General features: G+C 51.0%; 2 protein-coding genes across 2 annotated transcripts; both read right to left on the bottom strand.

Moving 5' to 3' along the window:
- Nucleotides 1-162: 162 nt before the first annotated feature.
- On the bottom strand, nucleotides 163-12,717 carry tom1 (E3 ubiquitin-protein ligase TOM1; the record flags this gene model as incomplete). The annotated part of the gene is made up of 7 exons (XM_022543986.1): nucleotides 163-257; nucleotides 311-655; nucleotides 709-4,614; nucleotides 4,671-4,754; nucleotides 4,836-8,645; nucleotides 8,705-12,572; nucleotides 12,670-12,717. The coding sequence occupies 7 exons, from the start codon at nucleotides 12,715-12,717 to the stop codon at nucleotides 163-165; spliced, it is 12,156 nt and encodes a 4,051-aa protein (XP_022405813.1).
- Nucleotides 12,718-13,626: 909 nt separating this feature from the next.
- Nucleotides 13,627-17,199, bottom strand: ASPGLDRAFT_115303 (peroxidase/cytochrome P450 family protein; the record flags this gene model as incomplete). The annotated part of the gene is made up of 7 exons (XM_022539678.1): nucleotides 13,627-13,959; nucleotides 14,026-14,152; nucleotides 14,203-16,381; nucleotides 16,436-16,628; nucleotides 16,680-16,728; nucleotides 16,786-16,883; nucleotides 16,942-17,199. The coding sequence occupies 7 exons, from the start codon at nucleotides 17,197-17,199 to the stop codon at nucleotides 13,627-13,629; spliced, it is 3,237 nt and encodes a 1,078-aa protein (XP_022405812.1).
- Between the last annotated feature and the right edge of the window lie 634 nt (nucleotides 17,200-17,833).

Genomic DNA, 17,833 nt, shown 5'->3' with positions numbered 1-17,833 from the left:
ATCTTCAATTCCACCCCATTTTTCCTTCCCCATTAAACACGCAAAATCGTACATACAAACTAGTTTGGTAAATGTGAAACGCCGCCATATGCTGGAGCATTGAAACAAAGACGGTAAAGCACACAAAACATGTAAGCCAGAAATCCATCCTTCGCTTTTCGTCTATGCAAACCCAAAGTATTCACTGCCAGCCGTCATTGCTGTATACAGGCGCTGCCTGAGTGTTTCATAGCTTTCGTATTCTGGGAGATCAAGCTCTGTATTATCTCGTTAGTATCTGTTAAGCCGCGAATTTTTCAGTGGAACTTACGGTTGAAGCATGTATGCGAGCTAGGAAGGCGCTCTTTGTCACCGTAGTCGCGATGGATATTGAACCTGTTGATTCCGTTCATACCCTCGAGTTCCTTGAAGCCGTTGAGTGGCACTTTACTAGTTCCAGTGACAAACTGGAGCAGCTTGGCACGCTCTTCCTTGTCGAAGGAACGCACCGCACGCCAGAACCATTGGATCTGGGGCGAAGATGCCGAGTAGTTGTGGTACTCAGTGTTGGCCTTCCAGTCGTCCACCTCAATCTCGGGCAAACCGGAAATCAACAGTTCGAGCTCCTGCTCAGTGAAAATGGAAATAAGATCCGGTGGAATAATTTCATGGAAGCCTATATGACCATTAGCACTTGTACTAACTTCGTATAACAGAAAGTGAACATACCTTTGAGGAAATTATCGAGTTGCTCATTGACGGATCTGAGCAGGCGGTAATCAACCACACGCTGCACGTATTCTTCCTTGTTCTCTTGGGTGACAGGGATGTTGTGACCGTTCTCGATCAGGTCGATCACTTGTTTCTCTCCAAAGTCATCCGTTTCCACGGCGAAGGTCTCCGTGATAATGTCGGTGATATCGTTCTCGAGCATCCAGAGGAGAGATTTGTAATAATCGAGGTCAAGTGTTTCCATGTCCTTGATAGACACGTTTCTACCGAGAATGCACTTGTACACTGCTCGGCTGAAGTGGCAATCGAGAACGCGACCTTCATACAAAGCCTTACCGATGATCCGCCCGATGAACTTGAAGAACATCAAATGTTCCGAGTTGACTCCACTCAGGCGATTAGGATGGAAGGTTGTGCTGTCGGCAGCAACCGGAATAAACAGCGCGTAGTTGGGGTTGAACATGCCGCGCGCAAGAACTTGGAACCATTCTCTTGTCACGCCACCTGCGTCGACACCCTCCTCGCCAATAAAGCGCACGTTCAATTTGCCATACTTCAACTCATCTGCCGTCTTGAAGTACAGAGACTTGAAGGAGTCCAAGAACACCTGATCTCTGCGCACAGAGAGTTGAAGGGGTGGATGAGGTTGACGAGGCTCCGCACCACGGGAATGGACTCGCCGGGTGAAGTAGTTGCGCTTGTTGTCGAACTCGAGAACCTTGGGGTTCTTGACGAGCAAAGAGAAGGAACCGCTCATGAGCTTGGGGTTCTGGCGAACCAACTCGTTGAGGATCTTGCGATGTTCCTCGGTGAACTTGAAGAACAGGTTCTCCATACCCATGTTGGCATCGATAGACGTATTAGACACAGACAGTTCCCGGCTGTTGCGAGAAGCCTCCTTCAGAGTCGTGTTCTTGCAAACGACCATCAGAGCTTCGATCAATGGGAGGAGAATAGTAGCCACGTTCAGCATATTCTCCTTCTTCCGGATAGCGGTCAAGCATTCGCTCAGCTTAGTCCAGAGAGGCCCAAACGTAGAGGTCTCATACAAGCTCTGGAGAACATCTTCCTTGGCAGCAGAGTCGGGCTCGTTTTGTTTGGTCTTGTCGATACGGTTAGGGTCGAACAGATAGTCAAGCGCTGTTAGAGCACGCAACAGCTTCGCCTGATCGGAGCTAGCTGGAGAGAATTTTGCCAGTGCCAATCCTTGCATGTCGGTACCAGTCCGAGCCTGGTGGATATGGGGCAACAACTCATCCAAGTCGGTTAAGATTGTGGTACTCAGCTTCCGAGACTGGCCGAGAAGTTCGTTTCCAATCACATCGCGCGCTCCCGGAATGGCCGACAGGTTATTGATGGTCGAGAGCGTGTCTCTGAACGTCTTCCCGTTGCATTCACGAGCAGCAAGGATATGGACGACCAGTTGCAAGTTGTAATCAGGGATAACAGGAGGTTCGATGGTTTTCCGCTTGTGCTTCTCGTCTCCCGAAGGTTCCTTGGCCATGTCCCGCTTGTTGGCCTCTACCGATCCGCCCTCTTCGGTCTGCGCAGACTCCGTGCCTTCCGGTTCGGTGGTCTCCACGGTAGGGAGGGGAGCATCTGTCATAGTCGCATCGGCACCCGAACTAGGAGCTTCAGTTGTTTCGGAAGGCTGTGCTTGTTCTTGTTCTGCCGGGCGCTGTTCCTCTTGAGGTTGCTCTTGAGCCCGCTCAGGCTGCTTGCCCTTCTCCTTCTCCTTTTCCTCTTCCTGCTTCTCCTTCTCGCGGCGTAGAAGTAAGTTGAGAGGGTGTGTGATGCTGCTAAGAAGGCTCGAAAGCTGTTCCATGCAGTTTGGACTGTCCATAATCAACTGCCGGTCAAGAAGAGAAAGCAGAGCATTCAGAGCAAACTTGTTCGCACGGTTTTCCTTGCCCTTGCCCTTTCGAAGAGCCTTCAATTTCAGCGTAGAAGGATCGTGCTCGGTGAGGAAGAACCACGCGATATGGGGGTTGTACTGCGACAGGAAAGAGAGGGCCGACAGACATTGTTGCACCACCATAATCGGAGTTACCTCACTGCTGACGCTCGATGATGTCTGGAAGAACAGGTTCCGCTTGATAGATTGAGGCGTCTTCTGCGCTGCAGGAGCCTTGGCGCGAAGTGACAGCTGCGCAAAGCTACGTTCGATGGCCGAGACATCCACGCTACCGTCTTGCAGCACAGATAAAAGGAGACTGATGACCTCCATCCGGTTCTGGCGGTTCTGGCAGACATTGTGGAGAATATCGTTCAGTTGATGGCGCGCGTTGCCCTGCAAAGGCATGAACATTAATCGGAGGAGGGTTGCAACACCGGCCTTGTCGAGCATTTGCACGATCTGTCGCCGCTGCGGCTTCTTTTGTTCTTCTACCTCCTCCTCAGGCTCATCCCTGTGCCGATCAAGTCGGGGAATATCGCCAAATTGAGCCAACCGTCTCGCAGGAAGAGTACGCGCTTCGGAGACATATTCTGGACCCAGAGTCGCCAGGACTTCTTCTGGTTGGTCCGCAAGAATGGACTGTCGCAAGATGGGGTCCAAAGTAGCCAGGAACCCAGCAGGAGTCTCGTGCTCTTCGGTATGAGACGGACCACTAGCACCAGCACCAGCACCAGCACCAGCACCAGCACCAGCACCAGCACCAGCAACAGCACCAGCTGCGGCCTGTCTACGTGCATTATCACGTTCCCGACGACGGCGGTCTGCGACTTCTTGTTGCAGCAGTTCCTCGCGAATTTCATCAGGTAACGCCTCCAAGAATTCGGGGTTGATCTCGCTCGGTTCTTCACCCGCTGCGGCAGCCTGCGAGCGCTGCTCAGCGACCTGCTGCATTATGACTTCTTCCCTCAAGTCTTCGGGCAGAGCCTCAAGGTACTCCGGATCAATTTCCATCCCCGTAATGTCAAGTTCGCGGCCTCTGATTGTTGTAGTAACCCGTTGAATGGGCTCAGCCGGACCAGACTCAGGAGCAACAACTTCTGCAGCGGGTTCGGTTCGTTGAACATCATCCATCGGCTCTACAGCCTCTCCAGCGGCCTGTCGTTCGGCTTCTTGCTGCTCCCTTTCCTGCTGCCGTTTGGTATTCTCTTCTTCCTCTTGTCGCTTTCGCTCTTTATCCTCCTCTTCTCTGGCAATACGCTCTTGGCGCTCTTTTTCTGCCCTCTCTTCCTCGCGTCGCTTGCGCTCTTCCTCCAATTGCTTCAGTCGCTTCTTTTCTTCTTCAATGGCGGGAGGAACGAGAATCTTGAGGAGAGAGTTGATAACGCGCTGTGTTTTCTCCACATACGTGTTGCTGAAAAGGATGCCGGCTTCCTCTTGCCAGCGGTTCCTAGTGGTATCCAGAGCAAAGCTGACTGCTTGAGATGGATCGTCCCTTGGGCGAGTCGGAGGAGCTTGTGGTCTACCCAGACCAAAGATGTCCTGAACTTGGTTTGGCAGAGCCCGCTGATCAACATGTAGCTGGATACCCTCGGGGCGAGTAATGACACCGAAGCCAGGTGCGCCTTGTCCACCAATAGCCTGTAGAATGGCATTCATGAAGCTCACAGGGCTTTCCATTTGGAGCATGCGCCCTGCAGGAGGTGGTTCCATGCCATGCACCCAGTCCGAGAAAGCCTCGGCACCTGCATGGGTCGGGGCGGCCTGCTCAGCGCCACGATCGCTGCGAACAAGCAGAGGGTTGGTTCCGTCGTTATTGGTGCTCGCGGGTGCCTGAGCTCGGTGGAGTCGATAAGGCTGAATGGGAACAAGTCCGCCGTTACGACCAGGCATAAATCCGGTAACAGCAGCCAACGTTGGTTGACCGCCACCAAATCGGGGAGGTTGTCCACCATGTGGCATTGGAAGGTCATCGCCATCTATGTCCCAAGTGTCAAGCATATCGTCATCTAATGGAGCACGGGTTAGCTATCCAGTATATTCCAAACAAAGCAGATTTTCCTACCTTCGTCGACACCCTGGTATGACCCCTGGTCGTCATCGGCATCGTCGCCAAGATCCTCCTCAAAATCATCGATTCCTTCATCATCTTGATTCACGTCAGCGATCCGAATTCTCTAAATTGCCCTTCCAAGAGATCAGTAGGGGCAATAAGGATGAGTATACTTACCTTCGTCGTCGTGCATATCATCAACAATATCATCATGCATCTCTCCCATAAGACCATCATCTTGGAGTTCATCCATTCCTCCGGCAGCTTCATTCAGGACACGGAACAAATCGTCGAATCGCTGACCTTCACCGTGGGGGTCCGTCTGTCGAATGTCGGCCAACTGATCTTCGAACTGATCCATCATCTCGGCCTCTTCGTCATTGTCGGAAATTTCTTCGCTTTCCCATTCATCGTCATCATCTTCACCTTCTTCCAGACTTTCGTTGTCCCGATCGCCGGTGATTTCGCCTGCAAAAATTTCGTCATCATCCATGTCAGAAGCGTCCTCATCATCTTCCTCGTCATCTTCATCATCTTCATCATCAAGGACAACTTCGATGTCCATACCGGTGTCACCAGGAAGGCCTTCAATGGGTCCGACGCCCTCTTCATCATCCTCATCGCTAACCACTTCACCGTCATCTTCGGGCATGTCCTCGTCGTAGTCCATTTCTTCGTCATATTCGTCATCGTACATCTCGTCATCGTCTTCCTCGCCAGACTCCTCGGAACTTGTTTCTTCCTCATGACGAGGCTCGAGCATGCCGAGGGTGGAGTGGCGGAAAAGATCAGGGGTCTCTTCACGCTCATCGTCGATGTCCGAAACCGAGGTTGCCGAGGAAATCTCGTCTTCCTCAGTCTCTCCGAGTGTAGAAATGTCTGAGGTCTCACTCAAAATAACAGCAGTCTGTGTTAGTTTGTTAAGCGGCCGCAAGATGTATTTAATAACGCGTTTGGAAGCAGGAAAGTTGAGGTCAACGTCGGCGATTGAAGCAGTGAGGGCGTTGATGAAATTCTTCTCGAACATGGTCTTCGCAAGGTGTCTTGTCGAAGCTGGGTACGCCGAATCTCCCGAGACAAATGTATACCCGCTGAGCATCTTATCGAACAGGTCAGCAAGTGACATCAACTTCGAGTACTTGGAATCCAAAAGCTCGTTCGACGCATTCGCATCTTTGTAGGAACGCAAAGCGTGCTCAAGGGTGAATCTGCGGACAAAAGCAAGTTCCGGTTCATCTTCCTCGTTGAGCTTTTGCTCGCTGCGCCGTTTTGGAGTTCCACCAAATTCGCCAGTCTTGGTGCACAATGCAACAAGCACGCGCGATGTCCATGCAGACGTGTTGTTTCGCTTCTTGAAAGCCACAGATTCGTCGTGCTCCATGGTTCCAATCGGAATGAGAGCGTTCAGGAGGTAGTTGAGGACACCCGAGCGAGGCTTTGACGGTGTTGTTGCAAGAGGATCTGCCTTGCGAGAGAAGTTGATGAATTCAACCTTCGTTCGGTTGTACGACGAAAGCAGTTCCGTCAGACACTGGAGAAGGAAGCACCTGTAAATGTAAATTGGATGCTCATCCGCTTTGAACGCCGGCTTCTCTGGCTTCTTGGAATCGCGGTTCGCCTGAGCGTCAGCCCCCGGGGCAGCAGTGGATTGTTCATCGGTTGCCATTTCCACGTCAGTTTGAGATGCAGGCTGATCTTGTCCAGGCCGCTGTGAAGTCTCAGCCGGCGGCTCTTTGTCGTCGACGTCTTTGTAGGACAGAAGCTCCGAGAGCAAATAGTGAATGACTCCGTCTGGGTTCTCGACGACGGGTGGCTTCAGCTCAGCACCCTTGCCCTTGTCCTTATCCTTGTCCTCAGACGCTGGCTCGTCCGCAGAAGGCTTCTGGCTGTCCCCTTCTTGGTTAGACGAGGACTTTGAGGAGGGGTCTGATTTCAAGGCGAGTGTCTGCGGGCGCTGATGCGAATCGTATCGCATCAGTTTCAGCTTCTCGTTGGTTACTTCCACGAATATGTTAGGTGATCTGAGCACGAGGTGGTACATTTGGCGAACGTAACTAGTCGTATCGATATGACGAGAAGATTTGGCTTCGAAATTAGCCACAATCTCGCTCCTCATGATTTGCCTGATAGTGTCCTCGTCTTCGATGATATGCCTCAAGATCAACATGAATGCACTTTGAAGCTTCGCGTTCGTAGCACTAGAGAGCTGCTTGACCATGACAAATAGACGCTGCAAGTTTTGCTTCTCTCCCAAACGGGTAGCGATACTACGGTGCCGCGTGAGAACCACAAGAATTCGGCACACCGAAAGCGCCAATGCGTCATCCTTCCCTACTCTCGGCAGAAGTTCAATAATCGCTTCGAAAAGCTGCGCCTTTTGGTCGTGCGAGACGAGTGGTTCTTCCAGTTGTGCTTGCTCATTACCATCCGGGTTCGGGTCATCCAGACTAGGAGGTGTCCAACGAATCTGCTGAGGCTGCGCGTCGTCAGATAGTAATCTTTCGAGGATGAGCAACACATGTCCGATCCAAGGGAAAGACTCGTTCGGTTCTGGTTTCGGAGTCTTGACAAACGAAAGGAATGTCCCGAAGCAATCCTTCAACTCCTCCAGTGTAGCGTTGTACATGTCTTTGTCTTGGAGGACCAAGGCGAGGATGTGAGCGTAGGCGGCGATCTTCTTCCCAGCAGTCTGGAAATTCTCCATTTGCAAAGAAACTAGGGATTGGACAAGAATTTCACCAACTTCCCTTCGAAAGCTCTCTGGATCACGGTGCTTCCTTGTGGCGGAGGCGATCAAATCCGATAGCTCGAACGACACATCGTGGTGCTCATTAAGAACATCTAAGCAACGCTCGATCATGTTGGAGCGAACCTTTTCGCGTTCCGCATCCAAATCCTCAATGGTGGACACTTCGCGTCGTCGAGCAGGCTGTTCGGTAGGTTGCTGTGACTCCTGGCTCGTAGGTCGATTAGAGGGCTCGGAAGATGGCGGGGCATCGGAAGTGGTGTTTCTTGGGTTGCTGCTCGAAGGACCCTCCCGGTCACTATCGCCCGCACCTCGCTCATGGTTCAGGATGTCATTAAGGGCCCGCGCAAGGACTTCGGGGCCATTACCGGCGCCAGCCTCTGCACTTCTTCCTCGGGGTTGGCCGTGAACACCACTTCGATCGGAAGCTTGTGAAAGGAGCATGGCGAGTGCAGAAGACTCCAGAGGGCCATTGTTGAAAAATGGGGAATCCATAGTGTCTTCAGGGGCCTCCCCGCCAGACGTTGCTCCAGATCTCATAGATTCTATGTCATCAGAAGATGGAGGGAGTCTTGGGGGAACCCGCAACCAGTTCTGCGCCTTGCAATATTCTTCAGCAGCACCGGAAACGTTATTGCAACGATATATAGCCTCCTTGGCGAGTTCGTTGTCATACCCTTTCTCTTGCAAAGAAACGACACGGTCCTTATGGGCAACAAATTTTCTCCTGGTCACATCCGTGACTGCAGGGGGGTTTTCGGAGCGGCGAGCAGCCCCAACCTCGAATTCACCATCAAGGCAAGACCGCAAGATATCAACCATGCACTTGATGATGGAACTAGATGACTGGGTTGCGAAGTCGGAGTTCCAATGTTCCCGAACCATAGGCAAGATTTCCATCCGCAGATCCACGAGAAACTGCCCGGGCTGGAAGTAATCAGATCGTTCACGCTCCCGGTCACTGCTAGAAGTTATGGCTTGCGTCTGGCTGGATTCGATGATGTTCTTTCCAGAAGCGAGCTCAGAGAAGAAATTGAGGATGATCCGGATACCTCCGTACGCAGATGTAAGTCGGGCCGAGACATCCTTTTCGGACTCAGATACGGATTTGGGCGGCGTCAGAGCTTTAACCTCTTCGATAAAGACATCACAGACATCCTTGACGGCTTTCAAACCACCAATCCTCTTAAACGCAAACAGAACGAGGGTGAGATACTGCGCTTGAGAGCGTTCAGCGGATGCTATGAGTTGTCAGTTTCGGATTCAAATTGTACAACACCATGGGCAGAGAAAGACTTACCTTCAAAAAGCAGATGTGAAAAGGATGAGAGTATGACAATCAGGTAAGCGAACCGATGCTTCGGGTTATCGATGGAGTTCGGGGGGCTGAACTGCAATTGATTGAGAACAGCCGTGGCGATGGATTCAGCAACTATGTTCGCATTTTGTCTTGGATAGGACTCTGCCTTTCTCTTTCCGATGAGTCCCAGACCAAGGTTGTGGTAAAAGCCCGTTATGGAAGTGGGCAGGGAACTAAGAAGATAACGCAATGCCCGCACATTCTTGAATGCGACACCTTCGGGAGCTTTTGAGGAGCTATCCTTGGGCTCCCGATTGGCAGGAGCCTGAGCAGTGTCGTCACCTTCTCTTTGAGGCCCAGTTGTAGGCTGTGATGAGCTCTCTCCTGCGTTCGAGGGCTGAGCAGTATCCTGTGACGTTTCCATGGCATTACCGGCGGCTTGGACCTTTGTCGCTTGATCCCAGGTGTCTGGGATATTCTTTTCAAGTAAGATCTCTTCCCAGACACAAGCCGCATGCAGTTTTCCTAGGGCCATCACGAGCGAGGTATATCGATCAGCCAGGTTTACTTGGAGAAAAGCGGAAGTATGGTGCCGAGTCTGGTACAGCGGTATGGAGTAAACTTCGCGGAGTAAATCGGTCAAAATCAAGGCCGCGCCCATATTCTTAGCGAAATACGTGCCGTTTTCTTTCGAGGAACTGAGTACATCTTTCCCTTTCTCTTCGGACACTTGCTCTTGTGGTGGCTTGATCAGGGACGTGAAGAAACCGGCGTCCTTAGGTTCGGAGCAGAAACCAGAGAGGTTATCCACAACAGACTGCGCGCGATTTACGAGTGAAGGAAGGACAAGATGCGGTTTGGTTTCCACAAGCATGTGTACCAGCACGGTGAGTTCTTGATTGGCGTCCGTGTTGTGGAAATCAAACGGCAGACTCTGCAAAGTTGCGAAATCCAAGATGAATTCGACACCTCCAGATTCGATGAAGTACGCGCAGTTACTTTGGTTCTCGAAGAATGCCCCAAGGAATCGCAGTGCAGGATAGAGGTAATCCGTCGCAGTAAGCCCATTGTCGTCTTGATCTTTGGGTTCCAAGGATTCGTTCGACGGAACGATTTGGTTTAGGTCACCCATTGTGAGGTGGCCGCCGTTGGGGAGCGTCGTAGCGTTGAGCTCAGGAACTCCAAGGCCCTGGACACCACCCGTGGAAGATCCATCGAGGGGCAGTCCAACTTCTCTGAACAAGACAGAGAGATCGCCCGAAATGGATGCTTTGCCCTGTGAGTCTTCGGTCCATAGCTTCGTTCCCATCCCATGCGACCACGCCTTGCTCTTACACAAAAGAGCAACACGAGCAACCATCACGATGACTGCGGACATGATGGATGACTTGAGCGCAGGGTGGTGCCGAACTAATTCGTCGAAAGTTGTGCCCAGCGAACGAACAAGATGCGAGTCGTCTTTCAGGCACCTCACATGCTCGGGGTTCTCGAAGATCTCGAAGAAACTTTCCAATGCATGAGACGACTGGAAAAGCTGCAAGCCAGACGAATTCAGGCAAATGGCACCAAAAGCCGTGGGTATGCATGATAAGGCCTCTGGAGCAGTTAAAATTCCAGGTGCAAGCGGCATCCCCTTCGGTCGAACAAGAGGGTATTCGCGAGACCTTTCGCGCACACCTGTCGACTGGGTAGGTGCGACAGCTCCGGGTTCAGATGGAGCTTCGCCCTGAGCTGCGGCGCCCTCGGCTTCAGTCTCTTCAGGTTCAGCAGGTAGCTTCTCTTGGGTTTTGAGTTCAGACTGCATAACGGCCTGTAAGAGAGCCTTGCTCAAGCCCGCTTCGGCGATGACCCCATAGCTAGTAGGTTCGTTGTGGATGAAGCTGCTGAGGATGTTGACCGCATTGCTCCAAACGTGGGAACCATATACCCGAGCATTCTCGAACACCAACTTTAGGGACGTCAGCAGCTGGGGAGAGTCGATCAGGTTTCGCAGAACACGGTCAAAGCCACCATGGGCATGTTGCATGATGTGATTGACGAAACGAAACATCCATCTAAGGGTCTGTTGCTGGAAATACGGAATCTGGTAATCCATCGATGGGGTTTTGTGAGGGGAAGGAATGCCCAAGCCTTTTGAGACGTTCTCAAAAGCTGTTTTCGTTTCGTATTCAATCAGGTCAGAAATGGCATCAAAACCTTTGGCCGCTGTAAGAGTCCCGAGTGCATCCCGAACCGCATGGACGAAGGTATCAAGGAACTCGATGGTACGAGAGTACACCCGGCGAGCCTTCTCGGTTCGAAGGTTCAAAACATCGACAAACAGTCGGATGATACCGGCAGAGACGAGCGTTTCCGGGGTTCTAGAGCTTGAGCCAGGAAGCGTCCGCAAAAGGGCAAGTAGGGCATCGCGCCACTCGTCTTGACTAGCATCATCCTCAGAACCATCCTCTGTGCCGAGCTCATTAACTGCCTTGCGAGCCAAGAACATGAGAATTCCGTGGTTTACATTAACGCTCAAGGCTGCGCAAACGTCCATAGCGCGCGCTTTATGCTTTGCAATCGCATCAAGTGCCAAGATTGCCAAAGCCTGCACATGCCTCGAAACGGGAAGATCGCCACTTGCACCCAGATGAACCAATTCAGCAAGCTGGTATGCAAGCTGAAGACGTTTGGGCTGCTCCATGTCAAAGAGGAGAACCTTTTGTTGGAAGATAGCTTCGGGATAGACATAGGCCAAGTTGGTGATGGCAAGAATCCTGATTGCAAGAATCTGTTCACGTCCAGCATGAGACACTGCCAGACTTTGGGCAATACGGACTTTGTGAAGCAATTCGTATTTCGAATCGGCCGGTACCTCGTCCAAATGCGACGCAAGAATGTCCTCAGTTGTCAAGGAAGAGGCCTTTGAGTATGGAATGTCAAGGACCTTTCCGCCTCGCATCGGCTCCTCCGGCTTCCCAGAGGAACTGTTGGTGATACCAGGCGAGTCCTCCGCAACAGTCGAGCGGCTCAAACGAGGGGTGGGATGAGTGTGGCTCCTACGCAGCGGCGTTGGCGTGGATGGGGCTTGTTGCCCATGTCCACTGTCGCCCGTGGGTTTCGTTTGCTCCGAGGAGCCCGGGGGGTAATAGAGCACACGAGCGTGACCCCATTCATCCCAGCCATCGTTCTCGCGTACGAGCGAGACAAGATCGTTGGCATTATGTTTTGTCTGGATGCCCTTCTCTTTGCTCTTGGCTAACACAGCGGGGGACGCAGAGCTAGGCTTGCCAGAGGTAAATGGGCGAGGGAATGGTACGGCGATTTTCAGCAACTTCTCCAGTTCGATATTATAGTGAGCGGCCAGCAAGCTCTGCTGAATGTGCGAGCCACCCTTTTGGCGCGAATAATATCTCTGCGCCAAGCAGAGACCCAACCGCAGTGTAGTATGCAGGAGAGAAAGTGATGTGGTATTAAGGAGATCACCTAGACGTTCACTGCTGTTGTACAGGCTGCGGTTGCCACATTTCTCTAGCAAAAGCTTTGAGAAATTCAGGAGTACTTCCACAAGCTCCCTGTCTCCTTCAGGGCCAAATCCCAGAGCATTCAGCTTGGCATCGATGTCTTCAACACTCGCTTTGTCTTCACCTTCCGAGCACGAATCCACCAGAACGTATCTGCCAAAAGGCTTTGTCTGTGGACCATTGTTCAAAGCATATTTTTCGATTACGGTCGCTAGAATCTCATCGATGCAATTCACGACGTTGATCCAGTGATAAAAGTCACCGCGAGGGAAAGGCCATATCCGAGGAAACGATTTCAGGTGGGAGGGAAGCTCGGGGATTGGAATCGTCGTCGCACGGGCTATGAAATCCGACAAATACGGTGACTGTAACAGAAGAACAAAATTTAGTCCGCCGTACTCAAAACCAAAAAAAAAAAAAAAAAAAAAAAAAGCCCAACATGCGGGGTGAGGGTAAACTTACGATCGTAGCCTCGTGCTTCTGGCTGGCCACCTTTTTAATTCTCCCCATGATGGCGATTGAATCAACAGGCAACCATTAGGATGTCTAAAAGACTCCAGGAGGGTGCCTCCTAGAAGAGGAGAGAGGAGGGGGTCGTGAGACCGGGTTCGTGGAGCAAGCCGCGAGCACTTATGACGTTTTTGGTCCCTCCACAAGAAAATTTTGAGAAAAGCTTTCCGGTATCTTCAAATTGACGATTTCGGGAACGTTGAATTTCCAAAGAAGCCTCTTTTCGATCCAGAAACTTCTCGATGGATGAATATCACCGAGGTGAAGGTGATGTGAGAATGGAGCCACTAAGCAAAAAGACCAGGGAAAACGGTGCAGGTCGTTCAACCCTGAAGCTGTGACGGCTCAATAAGTCGAAGGAATGTAAGATAGGGATAACAGGGGGATATCGGGATCTGTCGATAGAAGATGAAACAAAAGGTGAGATGGAAGAGGAAGACGGAAAAGAGAAAAGGTGTGTCAGGATTGGAAGGTTCGTGAAATCCCACCACTTGGAGGTTGGCTTGCGGAGGAGAAGCTCGCAGTGACGCTCCCGCTGTTAGTCACGCCCGGAGCGGCTCTTTTTCCCCGCCGAGCAACAAACAACACAGCGCAACTAGGAACTTTTTGGTACTAAGCAGTCACTACGGAGTACAAACAGCAGGAATTGAATGGCCATCGGGGTTATGGATACTAGAAGCTATCCAATCGCAACGTTTATTCATCGGTCAGGCAGCGAGACACAGTTGCCCAAACTAATGTATGCACGTACAATGCCGGCCGGCAGGATACGAGTAATAATGTCAACGATTCTCATTGCGTCACGAAGCATTAGTGAAGACAGATATCCACAAGCATCTATGGGGAATATAACATTCAGAGTATCTGTGCACGGTGGCTATATGCGAACAACCCCTGCTCCATTTCCATTCACGAGTCCTTCTTTAGAGCTGGCAGATCACCGTCCCATTGAATCTTCATCGTGGTTGGGAAGGGAGAGAATCCACTGTGGTCAGCCGTCATATACTTCGCGATACCACCAGGTCCACCAAGCTTGTGCAGACGACCCTGAGCTCCGGGGGTACGACGAAGATTGTCCAACCGTCCGATGACCTTAAGCATGGTCGTCAGAGCGGTCTTAGTGAGTCCAAGACCCAAGCACCGGTGAGGCCCAAACCCAAAGTGAGCGTATGCGTTCATGTCACGGTCGAGTTTGACCTTCTCGGGCTCCTCGAAGGCAACGGGGTCCTTGCTTGCAGATACCTGTAAAGCGGGGACTTGTATCAGCACCTCTGCATACTAGTAACACATTGACGTCGATTCACATACCAGGTTGCACACAATTTGCTCTCCCTCCTTGAGAGTAACCTTTTTGCCACCATCCTCGATGACCGTTTCTTTGGCAACCTCTCGAGGCAATGCGACAGACGACTGCAGTCGAGCACCTTCCATGAAACTACAAATGATTAGTATAGTTATAACGACACGAATTGTAGGAGTGCTCACTATCGCAGTAGTTTCTCGTCAGCCTCAGGAGTATCCTCCTTTGCTAGCCGGTTGATCTCAGGCAGATAGACCGAGCCCTCCTCAGAGAGATAGTAGTCAAGCGACTGCGACAACAACTGTCCCTGGTTTGCGACCATCCCGCCAGCTGTGGGGAGAATGTGAGTCCACACAATATCAGCAGGCGGTAGCTTGCTGTCGAGCAAGCGCTGGATCATATGGGTACCGTATTCACTGAGAACGTCGTGACGATGTAGATGATCCACAATGCTTGAAATAATCCCAGTATTGGCAACTGCCTCGACATTGGCCATCGCCAGTTTTCCTAGTTGCTGGGTCACCATCCGAGCACCATTGTTAAGCTCGAATGACTTTGCAACGTCCGCGTCATAGAAGATGGAGGCGAAGACCACTGCCATGATCTGGTACAGTTCGGACTCCGCAAAGACGCCCCTTGGGTTTGAATCAGTCTTCAATGGCAGAGAGAAAACCTTTGCACAGAAATGCACTTGTGCAAGATTAGCAACATCTCGAACGATATCGACTTGGTTCACGCCAGCAATCTGGTATGAGTACTTATACAAGAGTTCCAGAGTAATCTCTTGGTAGAACTTCTTGACCTCGCTCTCCCACTGCTCCTGGTAAAGAGCGCCTCCCATCATTTTGCGCGAGGCAGCATTGGGCTGCTTGTCACCGGACAACATGAAATCCTTTCCATAGGGGTGGTCGTGGTTCTGCATCAAAAATTCAATCTTCTTTCCCCATGTCACCTTGAACGCCTCCTGGTCAGCCAGTATGGAGGTGCAAGCAGCGTGGGAGTTGATAAATCGGGGCGTAGGCGTGTAGCTGGGTTTGTTCCAACTGTACTGCTTAACATGTCCAAGCTTGCTTAGGATCTTGTGGTTCTCGGACGGAATAACAAATGGGTAATGTGCGTAAATGGAATCGCCCTTGAAATGGTTCGGGAACGCCCGCAAGACAAGCTTGTGGAAAACCTGGCCCTGATCAATTGATGTATCGGTTTTGATTTCATTGTATGCCCAATTTGTGACATGTTTCGGAGTGAAATCAATCGTATGGAAACGGTCACCACGGACTAAAGCGACAGCGTCGGAAAGAATGGCTCGGGAGATAGTAAAGTTGGTACAGAGACCACTACCCGGTGTCACGGCGTCTTTGGCTGCTTCGATATTGATACCCGGGTACATTTCCACAAGATCAGGGTGATCGTACAGTCTCCGAAGTTGCTCAGAAATGTACGGATCGGGATTGATTTCCTCAAATGTCTTGTATGGAGCCAGGTTGAAGAATTGTCTAAACTCATTCAAGGTAGCCACATTCCAGGAACGGGCCTGCTTGATACCCAAGACCTCAATGCTCTTAAAGACTGTTGGAACATGGGATGCGCCAAATCTACCAGCGCAGTCCTCGACACTCTCTTCAAAGATCTTCACTAGGCCGTCATCATCCAAGGTGCCGTCCTCTTTGCGCTGCACATCAGCGAACGGACGTTTTTCGGGATCCTCCGGAAGGGTCGCTTCCCATTGACCGAGACATCGCATGAGCTTCTGCAGACTGATTTCCTTGGGATTCTCGTCTGGGGAAATCTGGTTGTACAGATCCTCCGTCCATTTCTGGTCTCGTTCAGAAATGCACGAGTGCCACCTGTACACAAGATTGAACTCGGCGGAAACTTGGTTACCAGTTGCTTCAACCGCTGCCTTGCTAAGCAATCCGTCTTTCATATCAGCGCGAGGGTCCAAGCTCCAAGCACTGTTCGTTCGGTTGATGTTCAAGATGGTACGGACGTAGTCCTTGAGAATGATGTTGACGTAGAGACCGCAAGTCACCAGACGACCAGTCTGGAAGAGGTCATTGTCGTACTTTCCATACGCTTTATCATTCGACTCGTCTGGCTTCGTGAATCTTCCACCTTCGTTGATCGTTGCCAATTGCTCAACGACATAATTGTGGAAGCGGTTGAACATGATCAGTACAACACCCACACCTGGGGGAAAGCCCAGGACGCGTTTTGTGGAGAAACAGTCCGGCTTGAGTTTCCCGTCTTTAAAGGTCCTCACTGTGTTCTGTTCTTCCTGGTTGTTACCATACAGCGGTGAGAGATCAAGGTATGACGATGTCAAGGTTATACTAGGGTCGTCGCGGTCCGTTTGGAATAAGTCTTGATTCACGTCAGCAAAGCACATAAAACAGTTGTATCTTTCAGGTAGCCTACCATGGATAATAATAGAGGCAATATAAAACAGGACACTAGAAATCTTGTTTGGATGTTCTTCAAAATCCTTCCGGGCCAGCAGGCTGTCAAAGAGGGTCTCTGGCTCCGGTAAGACGGCGGGCTGCACAGCCTTCGGCCGTACAGATCTCGCATAATGGGCTCCAGCAGCACCGAGTTCAGGCCAACGCAAATTCTGTCGTACGATTAACAATAATTTCTCACATGGGGTTGGAAAACGCCATACATTCCCAGAGCCATCAGCTTTACGGTACTTAGAATCACCGCCGATGAAGCTGCATGTGAAGTCAGAGCATGCACAGTTGCACTGTGGTAATCACTGGATAGCATACGAGACTGGAGGGTGTTCCAGGTCATTCCATAATTGGTTGAGGAAGGCATCTGTCAATTGTTTGCCATTTCGAGAGGTTGAAGGCAGCTCGGCGGCGATCTAACATAAGTTTAGAATGCACGGTTCACAAAACATTAAGGAAAGGGCAATGGCTGACCTGAATCACTCGTTCCATGATGTATTCCCTGTCATCCACGGGCTCGCTTGTCGCACCAGCCTTGACGACGTCAACCACAGTCTTAACATCGTCCAACTCCAGATGAGGGAGATCTTTGGCAAATCCTGTGGTTTTGGGCTCTTTGATATATGTACCATCGCCTGTTTCAGTGGGCATGGATCGCAAGGATGCGGAAATGACTTGTTCAATCTGGGAGATCGATTTCTCGATCTTCGACTCCTCTCCCTTGTCGGACATTGTGGGTGGTAATGACAAATGCGGAACTTTTACTGCTTGACAATTAGTATGTGCGACAGGAAGCGCCTCTAAGAAGTTGTGATGTGAATCACCCTTACCAAATGAATATAATTCCGTACACGTATGGACGAAAGAGGACTATAAAAGTAGACTTGATAGATGCAGGTTCAGGTCGCAGCAATACAAGAAAAGAGAAAGAGATAATATACTTGTGAAGTGAGTACAATAATCAATCTGGTTGACTCGACTCATGAGGGAAAGGTCACGCTCTTATATCATTGACTGGGATAAGCCAGCGAAGCTGCAGACGAACGGGGAATGAATACGGCTGAACTGGCCGCTATCGAGGCAGCCGTATTGCCCATCAGCATCGGGCTTGTTCAATCATAAGCAGCGTCCACTTTTCGACATGATGACTGCCCCACTGCCGGCATATGTGTGGTGAGCGTATGACGGGGGATTCTGATTCGCGGATCTCTCACCTACTTCCGAGAAAAAGGCTCTGCTAGAGCCTGCTTCGCCATAGTTTGGACGGATGCGCAGCCTTGTGATCCGATTGATCTCCGGTTCGTGGTATTTCGCAAACTAGAGCTCTGTCTCCCTTGTTCCCGTATTTGTCAAGGCCGTCATACGG

The sequence above is a fragment of the Aspergillus glaucus genome, assembly GCF_001890805.1.
Source record: "Aspergillus glaucus CBS 516.65 unplaced genomic scaffold ASPGLscaffold_1, whole genome shotgun sequence".
NCBI classification, from domain to species: Eukaryota; Fungi; Ascomycota; class Eurotiomycetes; order Eurotiales; family Aspergillaceae; genus Aspergillus; species Aspergillus glaucus.
The sequence above is the reverse complement of the archived record's forward strand: the minus strand, read 5'-3'. Positions and strand labels throughout refer to the sequence as shown.